At 31.5% G+C, this 26,427-nt stretch overlaps 2 protein-coding genes across 17 annotated transcripts in view; both read left to right on the top strand.

Annotated features, from left to right (window-relative positions):
* Positions 1-604: 604 nt before the first annotated feature.
* On the top strand, positions 605-3,938 carry LOC125075987 (coatomer subunit gamma-2-like). Its single transcript, XM_047687901.1, has 2 exons — positions 605-1,280; positions 1,837-3,938. The coding sequence occupies exons 1-2, from the start codon at positions 735-737 to the stop codon at positions 3,919-3,921; spliced, it is 2,631 nt and encodes an 876-aa protein (XP_047543857.1). The 5' UTR covers positions 605-734; the 3' UTR covers positions 3,922-3,938.
* A 3,274-nt stretch (positions 3,939-7,212) lies between these two features.
* The window catches only part of LOC125076188 (period circadian protein), a 32,158-nt gene continuing 12,943 nt past the window's right edge, over positions 7,213-26,427 (top strand). For 7 of the 16 annotated variants that reach the window (XM_047688210.1, XM_047688212.1, XM_047688213.1 and 4 more), the window contains exons 1-18: positions 7,215-7,438; positions 11,449-11,556; positions 13,839-13,922; positions 15,742-15,849; positions 16,144-16,227; positions 16,686-16,852; positions 18,249-18,346; positions 18,668-18,742; positions 18,914-19,045; positions 19,773-19,848; positions 21,378-21,581; positions 22,280-22,508; positions 22,995-23,106; positions 23,226-23,345; positions 24,599-24,754; positions 25,006-25,124; positions 25,770-25,847; positions 26,095-26,241. In XM_047688210.1, coding sequence (XP_047544166.1) covers positions 11,462-11,556; positions 13,839-13,922; positions 15,742-15,849; positions 16,144-16,227; positions 16,686-16,852; positions 18,249-18,346; positions 18,668-18,742; positions 18,914-19,045; positions 19,773-19,848; positions 21,378-21,581; positions 22,280-22,508; positions 22,995-23,106; positions 23,226-23,345; positions 24,599-24,754; positions 25,006-25,124; positions 25,770-25,847; positions 26,095-26,241 — 2,084 coding nt within the window. In that variant the 5' untranslated portion in view covers positions 7,215-7,438; positions 11,449-11,461. Of the gene's footprint in view, positions 7,439-11,448; positions 11,557-13,838; positions 13,923-15,741; positions 15,850-16,143; positions 16,228-16,685; positions 16,853-18,248; positions 18,347-18,667; positions 18,743-18,913; positions 19,046-19,772; positions 19,849-21,377; positions 21,582-22,279; positions 22,509-22,994; positions 23,107-23,225; positions 23,346-24,598; positions 24,755-25,005; positions 25,125-25,769; positions 25,848-26,094; positions 26,242-26,427 lie in introns of all 16 variants that reach the window. The other 9 variants (XM_047688217.1, XM_047688216.1, XM_047688202.1 and 6 more) reach the window with 9 other exon arrangements.

The raw sequence follows: 26,427 nt of genomic DNA, 5'->3' as shown, positions 1-26,427 counted from the left end.
AATTTGATTTTGGAATGCGTTTTCATCAAAAAAATAGCGATTAATTTAAACCTTATTTTTTACCGAAACATAATAACTATAATATTCTATTCTTGACAAACAATATTACATTAGAACATACGTGACTTAAGTGTATGAGTACACTACTCATGTGTACAGCATACTGAAATTAAACCATAATGTGCGCGTGCGTAAACGCACGTTAAACAAACGTCAGGCGTTAAATTTATTTCTTCTAGTACAATATTATGACAAGAATTTACTAAAATGAGTCGAGGTTATATTTAGCAAACACTTTAAATTTGACATCATTTAATTGCATTTTTAATTTCTCGTGATGTTACTTATAAACTTGATGAACTTTTAACTACTTCGAGATTAATCCAATAAATGTTTAATCTTATTCAGACTCGAATCATTTTGATATATTAAATATTTTTTTAATTACTGTTATTTATTTACTTCAAACTGGAATTTATTTACGCTACTATAAAACCAAACCAAACAATGACAGATTAGGATGTATAAGAGGTGACATTTGTGTGACAGTGTATTAAATAAAAAAAGTATAATGCATTTATGACAAAATGTATTACCTGCATATTTGACATTACACCAAAGATTATAAAATCGTCAATCACAAATTACACGTCGTATTACAATAGTATTGATTTTTCATTTGCCAGCTATAAGTTTCATTATAATCTCTATTGGTTTCGTAAAAAAATCCTAGAATGAGTTCGTTTCGACGTGATAAAAAGGAAGAAGAAGATGGTGGGGCAAGTGTTTTCCAGAATCTTGATAAAACTACGTTGTTACAAGAATGTCGTTATTTCAACTCTACCCCGGTGAATCCAAGGAAATGCATTCATATTTTAACAAAAATAATTTTCTTACTAAATCAAGGAGAAAAACTTACTACTCAAGAAGCTACTGACATGTTTTTCGCTACAACTAAACTGTTTCAGTCCAAGGATGTTGTGCTACGCCGTTTAGTTTACTTGTGCATTAAAGAATTAAGTTCAATGGCACAAGATGTGATAATCGTAACATCGTCTCTAACTAAAGACATGACAGGAAAGGAGGATTTGTATAGAGCTGCAGCTATCCGTGCACTTTGTAGCATTACAGATAGTAGTATGTTACAAGCTATAGAACGGTATATGAAACAGGCCATAGTTGATAAAAATCCTGCAGTTAGTTCAGCTGCTCTTGTATCTGCTCTACATTTATCTGCAACAGTTCCTGATTTAGTTCGCCGTTGGGTCAATGATGCACAGGTGATTGTTATTTATAATCTAATGACATCATACATACCTATATAATCGTAACTATTAAATTATTATACCATATTACAATACAAAATATAATTTATCATACACCAAATAGATGGAAGAATTTTTTTAATGAGTATATACAGAAAATAAATTTATACAATAATTAATCTTAGAACAGAAATGGCTTATGGAAATCTCTAGCAAATAGGTATACACATAATGTAGTAAAAATATATACAGCTAGGGGATTGCCAATGTTTCAATGTCAAGTTAACTGGTATTTAACATTAATCTGAAGAATTTGACATTTGTGAAGAAAATTTGTCAGAACATTTTCATTTATAAAAATAAAAATCAATTGGTGATTATTAAATAATCAGCTCCAAATAAGATATGCTATCTTTATTTTTATATATATTACACAATTTATTAATCTTAGCTAGTACCTTGTTGACAAATAATGTTTCAACTATATTGAAATCTAGTTGACAGTTAGTTTTTTTTTTTTTTCTATCACATTGTGTAATACATACTATTTAACTTTTAATTTTTGTTTCAGGAAGCTATTATGTCAGACAACATAATGGTTTCATACCATGCCCTAGGAGTAGTAGCAGGCGCAAGACGCAATGACCGTTTATCAACAGTGAAACTTGTTACAAAACTTGCCCGTTCTCCTTTGCGTTCACCATATGCAATGTGTTTGTTAGTACGACTTGCTGCCAAATTAGCTGAAGAAGACCAAACTGATTCATCAGAGCCCTATTTAGAATTCATTGAGTCATGTTTACGTCACAAATCAGAAATTGTGGTGTATGAAGCAGCTCATGCCATAGTTAATTTAAGAAAATCTGCTCGAGATCTAGCACAGGCTGTTAGTGTTTTACAGATTTTTTGTGGATCATCAAAGGCTACTTTACGGCTTGCTGGTGCTCGTACTTTAGCACAACTAACAGCAAAACATCCAAATGCTGTTGCCGCTTGTGCTGTTGACTTGGAAAACTTGATATCAGACCCTAATCGCTCTGTTGCTACATTAGCTGTTACAACTCTTCTTGCAACTGGAGCAGAAAGTTCAATTGATCGCTTAATGAAGCAAATCTCTACCTTTATGTCTGAAATATCTGATGAATTCAAAATAGTAGTTGTTCGTGCGATTAGGCGCCTTTGCTCTAAATATCCAAGGAAACATCAATCACTTGCATCGTTTTTGGCTGGAATGCTACGTGAGGAGGGTGGCGTGGAATACAAGACAGCTATTGCAGATACTATAATTGCTTTAGTGGAGGAAAATCCTGATGCCAAAGAAACAGGCCTGGCACATCTTTGCGAATTTATCGAAGATTGTGAGCATACATCCTTGGCAGTTCGAATATTACATGTCTTAGGGCGTGAAGGTCCTAAAGCTCGCCAACCATCACGATATATCAGGTACATTTACAATAGAGTTATATTAGAATCTGGACCTGTTCGTGCAGCTGCTGTGTCTGCTGTTGCTCGGTTTGGAGCTACTCGTGAAGAATTACTGCCGAATATCAGGGTTCTTTTATCCCGATGTCAATTAGATGATGATGACGAAGTTCGTGATCGAGCAATATTTTACAGTGCCATTCTGGATTCTAATGACAAACAACTGATTGACGAATACATTATAAATGTGCCAATGCATAATCCTGTTCTATTAGAGAAAGCTCTCAGTGATCACATTTTGATACAACCTGATGAGCCTTTTGACATCTCAACTGTACCAGCTACAGAGGAACAAAATGAGAATGAAGATACTCCCTTACAAGTCGAAATTTCGAATCAGCCAATTGCCTCTCGTGAAGAAATTTACTCAGAACAATTGAAAATTGTACCTGGTATTGAAAAACTTGGACCTATTTTCAAAACATGTGAGGCAATTGACCTGACGGAACCTGAAACTGAATATCGTGTACGCTGCGTGAAACATATATTTACCCGTCATTTGATATTGCAGTTTGAATGTTTGAATACACTCAATGATCAATTCCTGGAAAAGGTACATATTCGTCTTGATGTTGCTCCTGGTTATACAATCCTCACCGAAGTTGCATGTGAAAAATTGCCATATGATGTGCAAGGTAGCGTATTTTGCGTTTTGCAATTTCCAGCAAACCCTATAGAAACTTTAGGAACTATTGGAGCTACTTTGGAGTTTGTAGTACGAGACTGTGATTCAACAACAGGTTTGCCAGATTCTGGAGAGGGCTATGCTGATACATATCCTTTAGAAGAGGTTGAAATCGGATGTGCTGATCAATTTCGCACACGCGCTGCAACTGATGAATGGGAAGCTTCCTGGGAAAGAGGAGCGACAGCACCCGAAGCTTGTGACACTTTTGGTTTGTCCAAAAACGATGTCAATGAAGCTGCAATTGCTGTTTGCGAACATTTGGGTCTACCAAAATCAGCTATTGCAACTTGTGAACACTTAGGATTAACAAAAGCAGCAGGAGGAGATGCTGTAAAAGAAATTCGTGGTGGTGGTTTATGGAGAGAAGGTACTCCAATGTTGGTTCGAGCTCGTTTAGTTGCTGCCCAAGGAGCTGTTACAATGCAATTGACGGTTCGTTCTCCTCGAGAAGATATTGCCACATTAATACTGGCTGCCGTTAGTTAAATGTATTAATTTTAAAATTTTTAGTAAAAGCCATTTAACAATATATAAAATCGATGTTATATTATAATATGTTATTAAATGTTATTTGTAAACTTGATGTTTAAGAAAATATCAATGTTCTAAAATAAACATTAAATGTCAAAGATCTTGTCCTTTAAAATTATTAATTCCATAAAGTAGATTGAGATTTGCTTTGGGTAAGTTCTTTATTACCAATTATATTTGCTTTAGGAAATAGATAATTTGACAAAATACCAAATAATAAAACTAGCTTGAGTATCACCATAGATAGTGTAGTTCTTAAATTCCTTAATATGCTTTTGTTTTTAATTTATTACGGACAAAGATATTTATTGATTAAAAGTAATAGTGTAGTCAGTAACAGAGTAGTCACCTATATATATAGGTATATATATATACATACTTTTTTATGGGATTCATAATAACAATGTAAGCACATAGCAAAAGCATAAATATATTATAAAGTTGTAATTGACTAAAAGATTAATGTGTCATTACAAAATTCAATAATTTCATCTTTACCAATATCAAACATAACACAAAACTATTTTTGATTATAATTAATAAAATGTTACATAAATTAATAAAACTTAGGGATCTAAATAGTTAATGTATATATCAGCAATTTCCTATAATGTTTATTTATATTATACACATAATAATCCGGTCAAATTAGACCAGAAAACAAGAGTGAACATACATAATCTTACAACGAGCTGATAATTGGTAAAATTGTGCAAAATATATTAAAAAATAAAATGTTGAAGTTCCCTACCATTCCTGCCTATGGAAAAACAAAATAATTAAGGTCAAAGGTCAAAAAAATGAGTTCGCGATTTTCAACAAAACGGTAAGTTTTATTATAAAATAATCAGACAAAAATTGTAGATTATAAAATTATCTACAAAAAAATGTGTCAATACTTTTTTCCTACGAGCCACCGTTTTTGAGATTTTACGATTCAAAAAGTTGTAAAAGTCATAATATGCACACGTTTCCATGCCACCTATGAGTTAGTGTACCTACTGAGCGCGTTTTTTTTTAAGGTGGTTTCCCTAGTATGCCTATTCATTAATTCCACAAGTCAGTTATGATCCTGTTTAATTTGTATCTATTGCGAAATAATGGAAATTAGCAAAGATTGGCAAAAATTAAAGCGATATCAATTAAAAAAGTAATGAAGGTTATTTGTCCGATTCAAATTCTTCTTGTTCTTATTCTTCATCTTCATTTTGAGAGCAAGTAAATTGCATTAATAGCGACGTATCGCATGTCATCTTCATTTCATCGGAATCAAACGAATGTATAGTTTGTATAGTGTTTCTGGTACTAATATTAGTAAAACATTAGTTTATGGGATGAAATTGGCGATGAAAGTTTATTTGTAAGTTCGGCATTTTTTAATGTCATAGTTATAGTAAATGATTTAAGGCTTCTCATATTGTAGGTAGGTATGAGTAAAAAGATTTTAGGATTACTTATAATATCAGATCACTTTCTTGTTCGTCTTTCGAAAACCATTTTCTTAAGAATGTACAAAGTTGAAATAAAAATTAAATACTCAAGTCAACAATGCTCTCGAGCAAAATCAAACTTCTATGGCAAGGCCATAAAATATATGGCCAATTATATAAAATATGGATAACTATCCCTCTTGATATTTTAATACTCGCAAGAGAAACAATCATAAAATCGAATAACAAGCATAAGAAAAAATCGGAAAACCGTAAATATGTAGTAGTTTGGCAGGTTTTGTTCAAACTTCATTACAAAAAAAAGTATTATTTATTTGAGATTACAATCGAAAACAATGGAAGAAGAAAGAACTCCTGTTATAGTAAAAATAATAACACACATACAAGTTTGTACGGTAGAGCTGAGATGGTCCAGTGGTTGGAACGCGTGGATTTTATGTTCTTAATTTGTGTTTATAATTTTGTTCGTACTCGAAGGTGAAATCATTAAAAGGAAACCAGCATTTGTCAAAATTTAATGAAACTTGGCCACGGGTTGGCCATCCGTTAACCTACATCGAAGCAGCATGGTGGTATTAGCTCCAAACCTTTCTCTCAATGAGGCCTTAGCCGGCTGTTACTTTACTTTTTGCTTTTAATTTTCCCGAACTCTTTGGTGCGTCATACTTACTCGCACTTTTCTTTTTTTTACCTTTGTTATATTTGCCACAAACTCAAAAGAGTTTCTTAGTGAAAAAAGCTGATGTTGAACGTCTTTGTTCAATTAAGTAAGTAGGCTCATTTGATTGTTTCATCAAATTAGATGTAAAGCTACCTAGGTATAGAATATAGCTTACCTAGAAGAGCCGGCATGAAACTACTAAGTTTATACTATGTAGGTACTAACCTTTTAGTTTACTACTAGTCTAGTACTCGTTTTTTCTCTCAAATAAGTAAATTTATGTCAAATGTATTAATATAAAATAAATATAAAAAGGTCAAATGTATTAATAAGCCAATTTTAAAATAACTCGCTTATTGCATTATTCCGATTTCTTATTTATATTCTATCTTCTTGATAAAAGTTGTATAAAGCAATACCGACACATTTTTGAAACCAAATGTTTAGATGAAAAAATAAAACTAAAATTAGTTTTATTTTTTCATGTAAACATTAACATATACTTACGATACATTTAAAGCCGGAACATAATCTACTCAAATGATTTTTAATTTAATCACACATCTAGGGTTATTATTTCTGTATCTGTATGACTAAATATTAGTAGGTAAGTAAAATAAGAAGGAACCTGCAAAGACCAAAACATGTGCAAGAAAATATTATTTCTATAACCACGTTCTCGGACACACGGCCTGCGATGGATATATATTTTCGTTTCATATTCGTGCTGAGCTCACGTGTTTCTGAGCGTGAACCGTAGTGATGTATAGGAAGATGTTTATCGACGGACAAATATAAATAATGATTCTTTATCACAAAGTTTTTAAAATTTGAAAAATATGTTTCATAAATGTAATGTTATATTGTATGTATAATTCGCAAATTTCGTTAATTTTTTTAAGGTCAAAACATTTTTTTTTATTATATGCCTAAGAAATCAAAATATAGTATAATATAAAATGGAATACTTAAGTTCCATTTTATTAGATCATAATATATATAATTTGAGATGATGGCAAAGAACATAGTTGAGTATTGCAGACAAATTTATCGATAATCGATATAATTTAATGACTGTCTTCCTCAACATCATTCAAGCAACGCGACGTTTACGGTTTAGCTAAATTACTTAACCAAATTGACTATGAGACTCACTCAGTCTCTTTCAAGTTTCAGTGTTAAATAGCGTTCTGTGTCGGAAGGTACAGCTCTTTAAGACAGTAAATTATTTTATTATAAAATAAATTTAATAAAAACAGATTGTTATATCGGTACAGCATCTAGAACATAAATATACAATATGTTTGCGGTGTTAAAAGTGTATTTCAAGGAGTCTTAATTATTTTAAATTATATTTCAGGTAAAAAAAGTTTACTTATATATATTTTTGTCGAATTTAATTAATAGATAGAATTATTTTTTTTAATGCACTAATATTATTACTTTGTTAATGTAACTGTCATACAGATGCTTAAATTTTGTAAGAAAAATTATAAAAAACATTTATTTGGATGTCATAATTAAAATTATAGAATTTAATAAATTAAATTATAATAAATATTTTATTTCGTGAGAAAGGGTACACATATTACATATGATATTTTTTATATTAGCCCAGCTTAATAATATTAATGAGAATTATAAGTTTAATCTTATCACAACATGGGAAGGTAATACCTAATTTATATTTTTTGTTTACATATCTCATATTTGACAAGGATTTTTAATTTTTAATTATTAATGAATTTTAATTATCATATTAACATAAGTGGGCAGTCTCCATACTATTGTTTTTATTTTTTTTTATATTATATATATCTTTTTTTTTTAAATTAAACTTTGACAATGGGTTTCTAATCAGCCATATAAATGACCTGTCAAAGCCAATATTCAGTTTATTCAATGCTTATATAAAATGTCTTTGTTACAATAATACAATTTTTAATTGACTTTTTGAGTATCTTGAATACTTTGGTATAAACAATATGCGTGACACCCATAGGTTGTTATTCATAGTCTAATTAAATTAGGTACACATATTTGTTACTTTACTTAACACAATACACTCATTGAAGTAATAATCTTGTGTTCAATTTATTAGAATTTGAAATATATAGACATAATTTAATACAGAATACATTTTAAGTTTGACTTTTGTCCGTAGGCATTTCCTAGCGCTAGTAAAAAAAGTTGAATAATATATATACTCTTATATATATATATGTATGTAAATTTTGTATATATATATATATATATATATATATATATATATATATACATATACAAAATTTACAAAGAAATTCTTGTATCAAAATAAGAAGCTTGCGAGCCGGCATTTAAAACTTGCTTGTTGTTTACTCGAATTCTATAATATAATTGATTTTGCACATTCAATGTTTATGTGTGGATTTTTGATTATTGTGTTTTATATAACAATTATTGTACCAATTAAAATGCAAGTCATAAGCATCTTAGGCTTGCCTTTATACCATTGATTTGAAGTCAGGATGGAATATTATGCTCTCCCATTTATCTGTAACTAGTCATATCCTTGATTTCCGTTCATCATCATTCCTTCCCTTTTTTTTTAAATCAGTCTAGCATCTTAGCGACCATTCAAAGTCACTTCCTGTCAAGTGTTCAAGTCCATTCAAACACACTTCCTGTAATATCATTCATTCCTTTGCATCACATACCAATATAATGGTAATTGTAAATCTTGAGATTTTTTTTTTAAAGAATTTTCATATTGTGCCTATTCTTGTCTAATTCTCATTTTAGCTATATTCGTTCGTCCCCAATACATTGGAGGCCCATCTCAGTCATATTACGAATATAATGGTCTTACATATTTTTCCAGTATTCTTTTTAAGATATTTCACCATACCAGTAATTCGCGATACCCGCCACCATTTCATCATTTCCAAGATAGTTATTTTCTTCACTTCTTCAGATCGATATAACGACATACCGGGCCTAAAAACCCTTCTCAACTACTTTTTAATAACGTTAAAATTAGTCGTCCAACACTGCCAGTGTTCGTTTAAACCCCCCTGTAATCTGTCGCATTTCATCTATCTTTGAGTTAATATTTTTCACGTCATATGCTATGTTCAAGATGTTTTTAATTTTTCAATTTTATCAGTCCAAGATTTTTCTGTATTCATTAGCTTTTTTATGTCACGTGTACAAATTACTTGAATTTTTAGGGTTTCACGCGAAGGCAATACAATTAAAATTTAAAACAATACTTAGCTTATACGAATTCATAACTTTTAAATACAGGCAGTATTATTAAAAATTATGAATTGTATTACCGAACAATATTGTTTTTCATCTCTATTGGACAAACATATTGTTTTGCTTTTGCGTCAACTAATTCCTATATTGAAGTAAAATTTAAATATGAGATGTTTTTTTAAAGCACTTACACCATATCAATTTATTGCATTTGCGAATTGTGTATGCGATTTTACAATGCTCAAAATTATATTATTTTATTTTCATGCGCGAATGGCGAAAAATTTTTTTATAATTACTTCTTTAATAGATTTTATTAATTTGGTTATAGTAATTTCATATAAAATGATGAAATAATTGATCTCGTTTATTTGATGATGTTTAATAGGCGATTTCATCACTCAACTCAACTCAATAATATTTAAAAACTAAAGAATATGTCTGCCGTACAATCATTCTACTTATCTAAATAATTGCCTCAGTAATTACAGTAACATCTATTTATTTTGTCAAAATTATTTCGGATTGCAATGTTCCGTCTCGTGGGAGACTATTCAAATTGATCGTGAAATAGAGATCAATATTATTATTATGTTTAAACATATTTTATAAAGTTATTTTTTTTTTTGTAACATCGTCTTATTATATTATACATACAAGGGGATGCTAAGCGAAGGATTTTGTCATCGTCATATAACTAAATTCAACAAGAGTTCCTTGTAAAAATATTTTGTCTTGAATATCTTAACGTAGCCGCTTCTGTAAAAAGAGAGGCAGGACGTTCATCATAGCTAATAAACATCTATTATTTTGGAGTTGATTTGATTATCGAACTCTTTTTTCTGTAACCTTTTTCCCCTGATGTTAATTGGTCACCACCGCCAATAGACAATGGCGCAATAAGAAATATTAACTGATTACATTGTATGTACAGTTTGTCAATGAGCTCAATCTCTATGGACGATTACAAGTGAGGAGAACGATTATCATTATTAAATTTAAAGAAGTAAGATTTAAACATGGTGTTTTTTTTAAAGCACAGTAAACCTCATTTTACTTTATCACAATTAAATTTAAAATATACCTACGCGTTTCGATGTTTTTTAAATCTGTCTAATTTTAAATATGTATGTTGTTTCGAATTTTGATTTGGCCTTAATGAAACTTTCGGTTGCTAAAGCATTGCATATAAAATATAAAATGAAACACGTTCGTTGCATATTATACAAAAGTGCCATTAAAACTTTTCTCTGCTGCTGTCGATCTTTTGTTGGTTTTTTTTTGTTTGTTTAAAAAATATAAAAAACAAAAGTGTACAACGGATGTGCCACCTGATGGTAAGTGGTCACCACTGCCCATTGTAAGAAATATTAATCATCGGTTACATCACCAGTGCGCCACCAATTTTGATAACTAAGACGTTATATCTCTCGAGCCTATAGGTACACTAGCGGATCTTTTAAATCGGAATAAAACTATATTAAATACTGCTGTTTTGTGGGAGGATTTCTGGGGGAACGAAGAGTGGGTCGAAAATACCTACACGAGCTTCCATAAAGCCTAAGTTAGCTAAGTTTTTAAAAATATTTATTTTTAAACGATTTTATGCAAGGCGACAATACTAAATGTCTGAACCTTTTAAAAGTAATAACGAGCATTGCGACGGTTTTAAATAACTATGGAACCATAATGAGGTTTTTCAATAAATATGACATTTATTAAAAAAACCCAATTAATAAATAGCTTGGCGATGAATTGTAGCGATTATATTTAAACATTTGTAGTACATACCATTATTATATAAAACTTACATTTCAATAATATTTTATGACTTTAAGCTTAAAATGGACGTTATTTATATCGCGTGAGAAGTAATCACGTTTATTATATACCTGTGTACCAAGCTTATGAGGCTGGCGATTCAGAGGTTTTAAGTTCAAATCTACGGTCAGGCCAAAAAAAGCTTTTTTTTTTTTTGTTAATAAATTCTCAGTAACAAAAATAAACTGTTGTTACTACATCTGAACTCTGCACTGTCGAATCAGAATTGGCACCCTTGTCCCCATGTGTATTTATGTTTAGTGTATATGTTATCTTTTATGAAATTTCACGAATAATGTTTATTTTTAGGAAGAAAATCTAAATGATGGAGAATGTTCAAGAATCAGAAAACAATGCAGCCATATCCAAATCTACATTTTCAAACAAAAACTGCAACAACATTCAAGCAATAAGGAGGTAGGATTTAATTCATGTTTTATTGATCAACTTATAAAGTCTTTTGAAGTAACTTTTGACATTGTATTCTAAGGTGAATGACCTGAAATCGAACTATCCTTTCCGGAGTTCGTAGGGATAAATTTCCTACATAGTTACGGTACCTCCCCCATTGAATTCAAATTACAAAAAAAAATCGTGAAAAAATTCTAAGTCGCGATAAGTGTAACTAAATATCATGTCAATATGACCGCTGCTGGTATCTGAGTTCTCGTGATGAGTTAGTCCGTGGTATTTCTTTGCTTCGTTTGACTAGTGGCTATATATAAGCCCGGACATGCCGAGGTGCATCAAACCTCCGGTCGGGTCGATAAAATGTTTTTGGGTTTTCTATAGAAAGATTCGTAGTAACCGACCGGAATCTAAGAGTTAGAAGTGTTTGCACCCCACGCAAGCCATTGGTCTTGCGCCTGAACTGTTTCCAGGCGTGTCGGATTTCGCATTGGATAATGAAATTGAGAGACTAGAGAGTGCACATGTGTTTTGCGCAGACACTAGTGCACTATACTACCTCCAGCGAAGAATGTATACATAATTTTAGAATTTTAAAATAACATAATAAACCTTAAGTTATTAAACTACAAAAATATTGTAGGTTTTCATATTACTCCTTTTTAATATACATAAATATGATCCAGTGTAACTTAACTATTACTAATTTAGTAATAAACATTGGTACAAATTACCAATAATGAATGAATAATTAAAATTTCTTACAGTACTATGTAAGATTTTAACATACCATGTCTATGCAGTGGTGAACTGTTAATATTTCTAACAGCGCCAATTTTTATGGGCGGTGGTTACCACATACCATCAGGTGGCCCATTTGTTAGACCGCCCTTTGATATTATTTTATTATTGATAAATAACAAGTGTTTAATCGTACATTATAAATCAGAAGAAAAAAATACATATAAATTGATACATATTTTGAAAACAGAAAAAAAACGTGATAACTCAAAAATGGTTCTCTTTTGAATCATTATGTATACGTGAAATGGTGCAAGGTGCAATGGTCACTCATATTACCTCCTAACGGGAATGCGTTGAATTACTAATAACCCTGCATAAATCTAAAAGAAAATATTTTGGGTATTTTAACAACAAACATTGGCAAAGGTTACCATTATCTGTGAAGTAGAGCATGTCAACAATTTCCAAACACAATTTTCTGTGGTAGGTGTTTGCTGCCTTTTTATTTGCTGCTCCTCATTTCACCAGCATCAATTTGCGTATTAGGTGCGCCGTAATGTTTAAATTAGGCAACATCTTTGATAGAACTCGAACTCGCGCCGAATCTCGGGAACAATTTGTAGAAGCGTTTTGAAGATTCTAACAAAAAAAGTTTGATGACAAAAAATGAAATTTTTATATGTAATAAGTAGGGGGACGGACAAATGTGCCACCTGATTGTATGTGGTATATTAACAGTTCATGACCTCACACCGATGGGCCACCATTTTTGGCCAAAATTTGGACCTAAAAACCTAAGTATCTTGTAGTAGGCTTATTCAGTTATGTATGGTACATAGAGTTATATATGGTATTAATAAATGGGTACCCAGTACGAGCCAAGCCAAGTAAAATACTATTGTAAATTATTTTTACAGTAAATTACTAAATTTGACCCAAATAACAAACAGGGCAAGCTAAATAAAACCGTTTAAAAACATCACTTCACTATCTTTAACTATCGATAATAGATAATGATGTCAACATGTTTTAGTTTGTAGTCCATGTAAGGCGGACATATTGGCACATTGTTACAAACTCGTAGTCATGCTAAGTCACGATGAAAAAGTGCACTATGAATAGAAAACGCGGATTCAAACCGAATAGACTTTTAAATAACATGTATGTCTTGTACTCGACCTTAAAGGAAAACATCCCAAAGAAACCTCCCTGTTTCGGACAAAATTCTGCTAAATGTATCTGTCAACTTGCATTGGTGAATGGTGGAATTAACTACGTTTATTCTATACATTTTAACTCATTATATTATATCAGATTCACGCACGTGATTTGCCGTGAGATTTGAGTTTCTTCTTATAGAATTATTGTACAGGGTCGGTACTGTATACATACTATATAATGTGATGTAGAACTGGGGTGGAGACAATTTTGATTTCGTGTGTCGCTACGATATTTCGACCACTATGTACTATATTTGATGGACTATTGGTATCCCGAATAAGACCATTTAATTAGGTGAAATAATAAAATATATATATTTCCAACAGTTATAGTTCAAAGTCCATGCATTCCGGAAGCAACTCAAGTGGTAGCAGCGGATATGGCGGCAAGAAGTTTACTTCTGGCTACGGGTATGTTATAGCATTTTTAATAATAATATTGTAGTATTCATGTTTGAGTTTTTGGAGCTAAGTTCTTCTTGCGGCTTATAATAGAATGCACTAGCAGAAATCGTCGCATGAGGAAAACTCATTATGCCTCTTCGAGGTGACTTCTCCTATCTTTCTTTATCTCTTACTTTTTTATGGGATTTTATTTAAACTTTTTTTTTGTTATTGTTTCAATTCACACGGATTTATTAATAACAATTTCATTTAATCACCCAATATAACATAGCATAACATAAGTTTTTTTACAGGGAAATTTAAGTATGAGATAAATAAATACACCCAGTAAGAGTATTTTTAGATAGTTCATACAAAAATGATGTAACGGTTGTATAGGGGTTATTGCTGTATATATTTTTAACTCCGAGAGTGTTGCAAACAATAGGGGATTTACGTAAATGTGAAATTACCACCGCAAAAACGTGCCGAGCAGCCTACGTATCATAAACGTGACATTTCTATAATTCGTGACGTAGTTAAAGCTAATAAAATAGCGGTGTATGGTATGGAAGCGTGGGCTAAGCATTTATATCAACTAAGGCTGTGAATTAACGATTTCATTACGTGATTAAATAATTATTTATAAGTTATATATATAATAGGAATTCATTTATATTGTAATATTTTTATTTCCCTAAAGTTTAATTTATAATATAAGCTAAAATGAATCGGCATCACGGTTATTTGCAAAAAAACATGTCCGTTATTTAATTTTGTTGTAACTGGAGCTTCGAATTGAATTATATATAATGTGATGGTCAACTTATTGAAGGAAAAACGGTAATTTATTAATTGTAAACATTTGTGTATATTTTTTTTTCTAAGGAGAGTTTTGGTTTAGTTTGTTCGCTATATTTGGCTATCATTCTGTGCACACTATTGTTTTAGTATTTTAAAGAAGAAACTTTATTGGAGCCAGGGCCGGACCGTAAGCTTAGGGGGTCATGGGCTAACACAACTTAGGGGCCTACCTAAGACATATCTGAACGTAGACTTGAATTAAATTAATTGATTGGGTTTGATTAATTGCAGGACTCGCAGTGCGGCAAACCATACGATTTGTTTAATTTAATAAAGTTATGGATTGTTTCGCATTATCGTCTATTTTTGACTTTGACTTGACTTAGCTGGGGGCTCCCTTGAATCCACGGGGGCCCAGGGCTGATGCCCAAAGAGCCTTATGGTAGATACGGCCCTGCTTAGAGCGTGTATCTCCAATTGTGAGATTTGCTAGTATTATTTTATAAATACATAAAGAAAAATAATACTTGTTTCGATTACAGATTTAGTAGCCATTCTTGAGTGTCACAGTGTTGATGTTCATTCGTCATAATATTTATATTAAATATGAATCAAGATTATTTGCTATGAAAAACCTTTATATTTCTTATCAGTTTGATAAGGTCAGTATGACCATATCATGAAATCGATTTATTAAAATTAACGAAAAGCCAGACTATTTAAATTTATCTAAAATATATTTTGTAACAAAGGCCTAAAACAAAAAACCATTAACAATAACCCTGTTGGAAGTTAGCTCGATCATGGCGAATAGAAAAGTTTTTCTTAAGAGATTTTCTGTCTTAATTAAAAATGGAGCTGTATTAAATTTAAAAGAACTGTAAGAATTTTTTTCGTAATTAGCAAGAGTGTCAATACGGTCTCTCTAGTACATAATGAGTAACCAAAATCTTTCAAGTATAGAAACTAAGGCTAAACTGACACTTCGGAATGTAACAGTACATTGCCATTAAAAATAAATTAAAAGTATTTTTAATTTCAGCTACAAACCGGGTGGTATATTAAATAAGAAGCAGGATACGGAAAATAATGCCAAAGTTTCGGATTCAGCATATTCTAACAGCTGTAGCAACAGCCAGTCTAGAAGAAGGTAATGTTGACTAATAAATAATGAAGTTTTTTTATAGATAAATTCATTTACGGTGCCCCTCCACTTTAAATCATTATCGGCTTGCATAAGTATGTGTGACTGACGCTCGTGGTTACAAGATGTCTTAGTGTGAGTGAGACTACAAGTAAAGACAGCAAAAAATTGCAATTATTATATTTTTCAAGGTTTTTTAAATATTAATTATTTTAAAGTGGGTTTATAGCTATTTAATTGTTTTTGTATCCAGGAATATAGACATTGTTTTAAATTTTTATCTGTTCTAAATTTTTTTAGTTACAGCTCAAAATCTATGCATTCTGGGAGCAACTCAAGTGCGAGCAGCGGGTATGGTGGCAAACCGTCCACTTCTGGTTACAGGTTAGTTGTGTTAAACTCATTTAACTTAATTTTAATTTAACTTAATTTCTACCCTATCCCCTATTATTTGGGATCGACGCGTGATATGGAATGCTATTGCTGGTGAGTTGGTTCTCCTTTACTAAACGGGTGTTGAAGGCTCTCGTGTGGTCAGTATTACTGTTATATTGCTGTCATAATATACCTAGGAATATGATTATCATCGTTATTTTTTGTTTTTCTGATTTAAAAACTATTTAATATTCATGTCGAATATACTCCCTTAATTTAGAGATTACGATTTTTTTATATAGTGTAGTCACGGTATAAAAAAAAAAACATGTTTCTTTGAAATAAGACGGATGACAAAATCATAAAGGTATGGGGTATGTATGTTTGTACATAAAATATTTGTACTAGCAAAGTAGGGCCAATTTCATTCAGTATCTTCCTATCGCTTAAACTGAGTTTCATTTCAACAGTCATGCTATTCAAATGCCAGAAAAGAGAATTAAAGATAAAGAAGCGAAGAAAAAAAAGAAAATTCAAATCGTATCAAAAGTAAAAAAAGATAAATATGTAATCATTCAAAGTGTACCCGAACTGGAGCCCGTCTTCGAGACGCCGAAAGAAAATACCAATAATGGTGAGTGACATATTCCTTTTTTAAATATTAATTTTAAGACCGAATAAAGGGTTATCTAGCCACCGAAAGTCAAGGCTTGAAAAATTGAAACACTAATTGTGCATATTTGAAAGGTGCTATGAAAAATATCGTCAATATCATGTATATGTGTTCTGTCTATACACTTAAAAATTACATTAGCAGCCTGTTAATTTCCCACTGCTGGGCTAAGGCCTCATCTCCCTATGAGGAGAAGTTTTGGAGCATATTCCACCACGCTGCTCCAATGCGTGTTGGTGGAATACACATTTGGCAGAATTTCGTTGAAATTAGATACATGCAGGTTTCCTCACAATGTTTTCCTTCACCGCCGAGCACGAGATGAATTATAAACACAAATTAAGCACATGAAAATTCAGTGGTGCTTGCCTGGGTTTGAACCCGAAATCATCGGTTAAAATGTACGCGTTCTAACCACTGGGCCATCTTGGCTCATAAACACTACATACACTTAAAAATGCAACAATTTTTTATTCAATATTCACAACTTCAAGATTTTTACAGGAGGATGGGAAACGATCCTGAAGATTATTAGGTTTCCGTAGACAAAAACTTTGCATCGTGTTATTCTGTCTGTAGGATTTGACCTTGGAAAATATAACATGATGTGCTATGGACACAAGTCCATAATTACCATTTCTATAAAATCGACTCGAAATTTATAACATAATGCTTAAAATCATACTCGATTATTATCGTTGTAAAGTAAGACTAGCATTATCTCTGAGGTTTATAAAGGGATCGTAGAAGAACTATAAAGCTGCAACGCGCTTGTATGTCGTACACCGTATGGTTAGCTTTATCTCCTACTATAGTAAAACCGAAATTGAATATGATTATGCAAAATATCTACGAGATTGACAGGTAAAATATTAAGATAATTTCCTGAATGGTAAAACGTTTCTGTAATCCGATATAATATTACGGCTATATTTGACTAACTTTAACTTTCAGTAACAATAAACACTTAATACAATGAAATAGTCGGTGTATCTTCTGAAGAGAATTTACCCGAGTTGTTATAAAAAATTTGTATGGCAAAGAAAAAAAAAATCTGCCTAATAATTTATTTAAAAAAACATAAAAAAAAGAGAAATTAAATTATTCATTATTATTACAGAGCACCAAGGATCTTCTAGAAATTGTATACTTATCATATTCTCGGGTTTATTACAGAAGTAAACAAAATTATTTTATTAAGGTAATGTACATAATTTTTTTTTTGTTCGATTTGGGGAAAATATGCTACGGAATACATGCTTGTTTATGATATCTATGGTATGATTTTATCTTTAATATAGTTTGACGAAGTTTTAGGTTCGTGTTTATCTTCCGTCTATAATATTTTGTTATGCAGTTGTCCTGACGCCGCCGCCTGCTCTTGAGCTAGAAAAGAAAACGCCCGAGATGATAATGGACATTTCAAGTACGCTCAAATGCAGCATCAAGAAAGAGGTACGATGTATTCGATATATACGAACATTTTGTTCCTTTAATACCCGTTTATTTTATTATTTTAAAAGTTAAGTCTTTTTTTATATAAATGTATTTAAAATAAATAAACACATAATATTGCGACTTTAAGAACTTTTAGATTTATTTTATAGATATCCTTATTGAAATAGACCTGTATCGGAGAACACCTCAAGCACAGTTAATTTATACATTTACTTAAATAATTTTTTATTCAAATTGAAATCATCATCATCATACTTGTGTTATTTTAAAATTTAATGTAAGATTAAAGATTATAATATTAATTTTCTCTTGTCTCAGTGTGGTCCGTCTAACACTCCGGTTGTCACAGCATTGAACTGCGTCACTCGTACAAGTCGTACAGAACATTGCATGGTAAGTGTTGTTATTCGTTTTACGTACACATTTACTGACAATTATGATTCAATCAATTGTCATATTCACATTGCATTATATAGATATGAGTTCTTTTACATTTTCCAATTACTTTTAAGACAAAAATAATGACTGATCTATAAACTTATGTAGAAATAATTACTTTACTAGGATGGATTTTCGTGTGTGATATCGATGCAAGACGGTATCGTGATGTACACGACTACATCGATAACGACGGCTCTCGGATTTCCCAAAGATATGTGGCTTGGCAGATCGTTCATAGACTTTGTGCACCCACGAGTGAGTAAATATTTGCTGTAATAATATTATCATAGTATTTGTTTTCCGATTTTACAAATAATCTAGACCAGGCATTTCTTAAGTTTAACTTCCTTAAATATAATATCTCATTGGCACGAAAGACCTTTCCTATTAAGGAGGAGGCTTGGACCAAACGTTTGACAGACACATGAAGATTTCCTAGCGGTGTTTTCGCTTGCCGAGCGTCAGATAAATTATAAAAACCAAAGAGCCCTTCAAATTCAGCAGCGCTTCTCAAATTGTCGAGTCGTTGGGCTACACGCCTCATTAAATCTAAATATTGATCGCAAACCGAAAATAAAAAATAGATCATGTAGAAAATTTATTAAATTTTTTTTTAATACAGTTTTGTGTCTGGAAAATATAATATTAGTATATCTTTAAAATACGTTTTTTACTACAATAATCTTTAATTATTTATTGTGTATGTTATTAATTAATCATATGTGGCAATTGATATACTGTCAAATCTGTGAAGGCGTCGAAAAAGTAGTGGCCAACGGTTGTCCACGACGTACACGCACACTAGTATGATGATTGGCGAGTGTTAAGTGTCCAAAATTGACCCATTGTTTTAGTTTTTATCAAGGGCGACACTCTATATATAATCAAGGAAATGAATTTAAAAGAGCTAAAACTAAATAAACGTAAATACCAGAAGTGTTTAGCAGTGACGGCTTATTATAACAATGTCTTTATTTCATAGGATCGCAACACATTCGCATCTCAGATAACGAGCGGCTTGACAATTCCAAAAAATGTAAACGGTACGCAATTAAAAGGTAATTTTTTATTAACAATCCATCGTGCCAATTTTTTACACGTTACGTGGCCTCATCGATCGGCGTTGCGTGTGTTTTTTTTTAAATAAATCTCGAGCGAAACACTATCTTTCACATACAAATGCAAAAATATTTTTCATTATTTCAGCATATTAATTAATAAAAATATATGAAATTACTAAAAATATGTACAGTTCATTTATAAATGGAATATTCTATAAAGGTACGTTTAGTAGCTTTTAATTATTATCAATGGAAATCGAACACTCAGTTGAGTCTTACTAAATCATAATTAGGATTTTTTGTGGTCACAGTACTTACATAAATCTGAATAAACTCATGAGGTATCTTTCGTTTATAAGGTTTCAGTCGATAGTGCTGTCAATCGTGATTTTCGTTACGATTGTATCATTGTTACACTTCCTGTCTAAATTTTTACTAATATTATAAATGCAAGTCTAGCATCGAAGAGAGAAATCAAATCAGTCAGTTTGTCTGTTTGTTGCTCTTTCACGGCCAAACCACAGAAACGAATTTGATTTATATTGTTACGAAGCAAGCTCTAACTCCAAAAAAGGACTTATGCTACATTTTTATACCTAATACCTAACGACTAAATTTTAAAACGCTAAACGAATACGCGGTCGACAATTGGTATTAAAATAATGTCGCTGTCGATTTGATAATTGAATATTTATAATTTTCCAGATATTTGTGTTCGTATGTGGAGATATAATGGATTTTTTTTAAAGTAATATTTACCTTTTTAAACTAGTAATGAAAATAATTGAAATTCGTAAATACTATTTCGTAATAATTGGCACATGGACCAAGTGGACGCTAGTAACAAGAAACGTTAAAAGTTTTCAGTCGAATTTTAGTTTTTATTTGAAAAATATTTTTATATTGTACTCAGTCGATTGTAACTAGCGTTTACTTCTTTATGTTTTGTTTTTAAGCATTTATATGTGTGGTTGTTTTAGAATTGCATTAACTCACCTGAAATGGCTACCTGGACAATAAACCTTTTTAAAGGTATCTACAAGTTCGGTGTTGGAACGTGATCTTAAAAATCTATAAATTAATTCTTTATTAGAACCTTTTTTCGATGAAAGTTAATTTCTAATAAACGACGTTCGGTTTCACGATATAAAAAAACTACAGCGACACTGTTCGGGTTAAAATAAATACATATATGTATGTATGTGTTAGTATATACAACATATTTTAACAGTGGTGGTGTAAGGATTTCACCTATTCGTTAGCTATTTGTGTTGACGTGCTCCGGTTCGAAGGACGACTTTACCACGTCATATTAAATTTCAAAATCGGTTGCGCATTGAGTTAAAATTAGTTAAGGTGGTCGATTGGTTCGCCCGCTCATATAAATAACCAAAGAAATATCTAAAAACTATTGAATCATGAGTAAGTTTTTAAATGTTTTAAATATTTTTCTAAATTTATTATATAATAAATTAATATTAATGAATAAATTATAATTATAAACATTTAAGCTCTATTTTCAACAGTTCCAGCTCAAGGTAATCAAACGTCGACCATGGTTTGTCGGATAAGAAAATACAGAGGGCTCACGTCAGGATTTAGAATTAAAGAGAAGATCGTGTCATACATGCCCTTTCTACTGAAATTTTTCTTTAAAAATATAAGAGATGAAGAAGGTCACGTCATCTACCTAGTCATACAGGCTACTCCATTCTTTTCGGCATTTAAATGTAAGTACTAACAACCTACGTATTTGAAGTTGTTAACTATAAGTTTATAGACAGACAAAGTCGCTTCCCGCCGTATGTATATAATATACTAAGATCTTTTTAATTACGCCTAGAATTTTAATTGCGGTTTTCATCAATAAGTAAAGAGATTCCAAAGGAAGTTTTGCACGTATAAAACATGCATGTTATAATAGAGAAAAAAAATCAACTTTTCTTTCCGGGACCTACGCGTCTATGAACATATTATCTGTGTTTTTTTTGTATCCATATCAGCAGGCAATGTCAGTCAACAGTACCATATGCATTATTTATCATGTATGATCGAAAATCATAAAAAAAATAAAAAATTCGCGGTATAATTTTTTATGATTTACCTAAAAGTATAAGCTAACCTTTAAATATCCTAAAGGATATTTAAATTTGTGTAGGCAAAGTTAGGACAATAAAAATAAGAAGATAACTTTATAACAGAAACAGTGTTGTAATGAGAACAGAGACGCACGTGTTCAGTCCGTGTGCCGGCTATAGCGATCAATTGTACCTTCCACTGAACTTAAGCAACTTTGTACGTAGCGCGTCACGTGGCCGGCGGTCACGTTCACGGCTTGCTATTTATACTGCTGTACGTAACGTCTTTAGAAAATTTATAAAGATAGCTATGATAGTTCGATTAAATGATATATTTATAATATTTTCAGCGGCGAATGAAATCATTGTAAACGCAAAACCATTCGTAATAAGACATTCGGCGACTGGAAGTCTAGACTATATAGATACCGAATCGGTACCATACCTGGGCTACTTGCCTCAGGATATCGTTCAAAAGGATGCGTTGCAGCTGTATCATCCATCAGATCTTGGTTATTTGCGTCAAGTTTACGAGGCCATTGTGAAGGAAGGCGTAGTGGAGCGCTCAAAGCCTTATAGGTGAGTCTTAGGCTAAGATAACACCATCTTCAATCGCTTAGCCTTTCTTAAATATATTTGCGGAAGGCATTTTTGCCTATGTAGCTTGTGACATGGGTTGATTTGTTTCCCGTCATCACTGGCATGGAAGAGTCTCGGTGATTGAAATGCACTAAAAAAAATCACTTGTTTTATATAAAACCTTCTTCATCGTTCTTATATGTAACCTATGGGAAAAATGATTCAGAGACCAACTGCACTAGATTTAGAATTGTAGAATACGAACGTATTCTATATCTCTATTAAAATTATAAATAGGTGAAATTGGTTTGTATGTATGTTTGGTTATCACTGGAAATAATGGAAAAATAAAAAAAAGGGAGAAATTATGTTTATATAATACAATTTTCTTTATTAGTAAATTACAACCGCGCGAAGCCGGCGTGCGTCGCTATTATCATAATATAATTATAAAAAATATTTTAGTAATATCATTTATTATTTCAGGATGTTGACTCAAAATGGGGATTATTTAAAATTGGAAACTGAATGGTCTTCTTTTATTAACCCGTGGTCTAGAAAACTTGAATTCGTAACGGGCAAACATTTTATAATAGAGGTAAACAGTTGTTAATTCATGTTTAAATACTTTCTTTAGAAAAATATGATTGATACTTTAACCTTTTATAAATTCGTAAATAATCATTCTAATACCTAATTTTTAATTTTATATCCCAGGGTCCGAGGAATCCGGACGTCTTCCAGACAGTGGAAACGGAAAGAATTGATAAAATACCAGACGAGGAACAAAAGAAAGCTCAACTTTTGAGACAAAATATAACTCGAGTAATGAATGAGGTCAGTCATAATTGGCCGTACATAAATCTGTTTACTAAAAATTTTGTGTATATTTTTAGCTTTTATTATACTAAGTCAATATTACAAAGATATGACACGCATAACTGCTGTACTTGGTTGTAGGGCTTTTTGCTAAACCATTTTAAACCATTTTAGTGATAAATAAAATGTCTGGGTAGGTAGTAACTATATTCTGCCGCCAAACATAATACTCAGTATATTTGTGTTACGGTTTGAAGGGCAAGTAAGCTGGTGTACGGGCACAAGGTTTAAGCATCTTAGCTCTCAAGGGTGGTGACGCATTGGTGTCGTAAGCCCGTCTGGGTAGGTACCACCCATCATCAGATATTATACCGCCAAACAGCAGTACTCAGTATTGTTGTGTTTCGGTTTGAAGGTTGAGTGAGCCAGTGTAACTACAGGCACAAGGGACATAACATCTTAGTTCCCAAGGTTGTTGGCGCATTGGCGATGTAAGGAATGGTTAATATTTCTTACAGAGCCATTGTCTGTGGGCGATGGTGACAACTTACCATCAGGTGGTCCATTTGTTTGTCCGTCAAGCGGTATCATAAAAAAATACGCTAATGGTAATCATTTACCATCAGGTGGCCACTAGCTTCGCTTTCTATTTATATTAAATATATATAAACTACTCATCTGATTAACGTGAAACTTTCATGATATAGTAGCTTATATTTTGAACAATGTCAAAACTACAAATGATTTATGTAAAATATATATATTTTGAAACAAGTTAGTTTTTTAATTAATTAATTTATTAATAAAAAAGGGGAAGAAATTAACGGCAATTTCACTTCGACCTTCTGTATCTTCATAATAATAATAAACATTTTATATTCACTTCATATTTGAAATAAGTTTCAATCGTAATATATCCATCGCGATGTCAGGACCGAATTGTTTAAGTTAAAAATTGAATCGAAATCAAAATTCAATAAGATTAGTGAAGGCAATGGTAATCGGTTATCATCTCAGGTTATTAAGAATATTGAATTCCTATTTTAAAAATAAGTAAATAATTTTCTTTCCATATATTATCTGTGAACAAGGTTTGCTAATGGTACTAATTAAGAAGTTTTAATAACAAAATTTAACTAATATTTGACCTCTATATTTTATAATCTATGTAGGTCAAAAAACAATAGTAATAAAAACTACATTAAGTATCAATGTGTGTGCGATATTTAATAAATGTTTTATTTTTTTTATTGATATGTTTGTATTAATAGGTTCTCACTAAGCCAGCGGAAGCTGCTAAGCAGCAAATGGGGAAAAGGTGTCAGGATTTAGCGTCGTTTATGGAGAGCCTGTTGGAAGAAACACCGAATAACAACAATGACACGGAATTGAAACTTGAAATACAAGATCCGGACAATAGTTTCTATGTAAGTATTTTTTAATTAAACTTACTCTGAAAGAATCTATTGAAATTGATATATAATCGAAATCAATTGTATCTGTTTTTCTGTTTAATCAAACTGAATCCTTTAAAATGTTCTTTAACTAGAATTTAAGTAAGTAATAAAACCAATATCCAAAATATATGTTGCTGAAACTGATTAATAATAATAAAGCGAAATATATAAAAATATATATATAATTGATTGTTTGTAATATATATTATGTTTGTACATAGGAGCGAGATTCGGTGATGCTTGGTGGTATGTCGCCGCATCACGATTACAACGACAGCAAGTCAAGCACAGAGACTCCTATTAGCTACAATCAGCTCAATTACAATGAAACTCTTCAAAGGTAAGCGGCCACATTGTAAATAGTTTATTTATTTAAGCCAGTAGTACCCAGCTATCAGATATTCTACCAAGAAACAGCGATACTTAGTATTTTTATCCAGTTTGACAAGTGAGTGAGCCAGTAACTATATTCACCAGGGACATAACCACTCAGTCTTTAAGGTCAGTGGCGCATTGTCGATGTATGGTGTTGATACTTCTTAAAATGTCAAAGACTGAGTTTTTTGTACAAATAAGTTCAACGTTTGGGCTAATGTCAACAAATGAAGTTTTTCAGACTCAACTCAAAAATAGTAAATTTTTTAAATATTAAAAGTTTAATATAATTAAAAATGTTATTCTTAAAACCAGAGGTAAGCACGAAGGTTTCCTTACAACTCATAGTTAACAGTAAAAGTCATGGAATTATTTGAAATAGTTTTTTAAATAGTAAACTTTAAATTAACATCTGGTGCTAAAATAACACTAGGTTCCTTTATTACAACCAATACCTCGGTTATAATTTAGCGCATAGTGATCTTTTGTTGAGATTAAACTAATCTATATTTATGACGTACATTTCTTCTTAATGTCCCAAAAAAGATAATTGCTCATTAATATGAATTTGAGCAAGTTACATTTTATAAAGTAAAATCTTTGTCTGCAGGTATTTTGATAGTCACCAACCTTATGAAGAATATCCTCTGGATGATAACAAACTAGAATTAAGAGAAGCTGAGAATAGGTTTGTATTTGGTTTTTCATCACCTCTGCTATTTATTATGTCAATGCATTTATGCATGCATACCATAAGCGGGGTGATTTAAAGTGTGCGAAAATATTGCGCTCGGAATTAAAAGTTTAATCAACAGACATGTTGCCAATTACAAAATTTCGAAATATATTTAAAGTTACCATTATTACGTTACTTCTTATCGTTATACGAATATTTCAGATGTTTGTATAAAAGTAATATTGTTTATTTATTTCAGTAAATGCGCGTTACCAGCAGAACGAGAAATTGATGAATTTGGCGAGAAAGGAAACCTGTTTGGGGCGAATTCACTTCTTATGACACAATACAGTCATCCCTTAGGCGACTACCAAGCCGTTCGGTTAACTGAGTCCCTGCTGAGCAAGTTCGTTTATTTAACTTTATATATATAACTCAACTTAATAAAACACATAACATACAGTATAAAACGTAACAATTGTGGTAAAATTGTAGCTTTCACATGTTGATAACTTAATGTAAATTCTTTGGAGAAAATACGAGAGTCTAAAGTTAAATGATTGTAAGGGAACTTTATTCAGATCTCTTTCAT

Source organism: Vanessa atalanta, chromosome Z (assembly GCF_905147765.1).
Source record: "Vanessa atalanta chromosome Z, ilVanAtal1.2, whole genome shotgun sequence".
NCBI classification, from domain to species: Eukaryota; Metazoa; Arthropoda; class Insecta; order Lepidoptera; family Nymphalidae; genus Vanessa; species Vanessa atalanta.
Note: the sequence above shows the minus strand (reverse complement) of the source record. Positions and strands in the feature narration are given on the sequence as shown.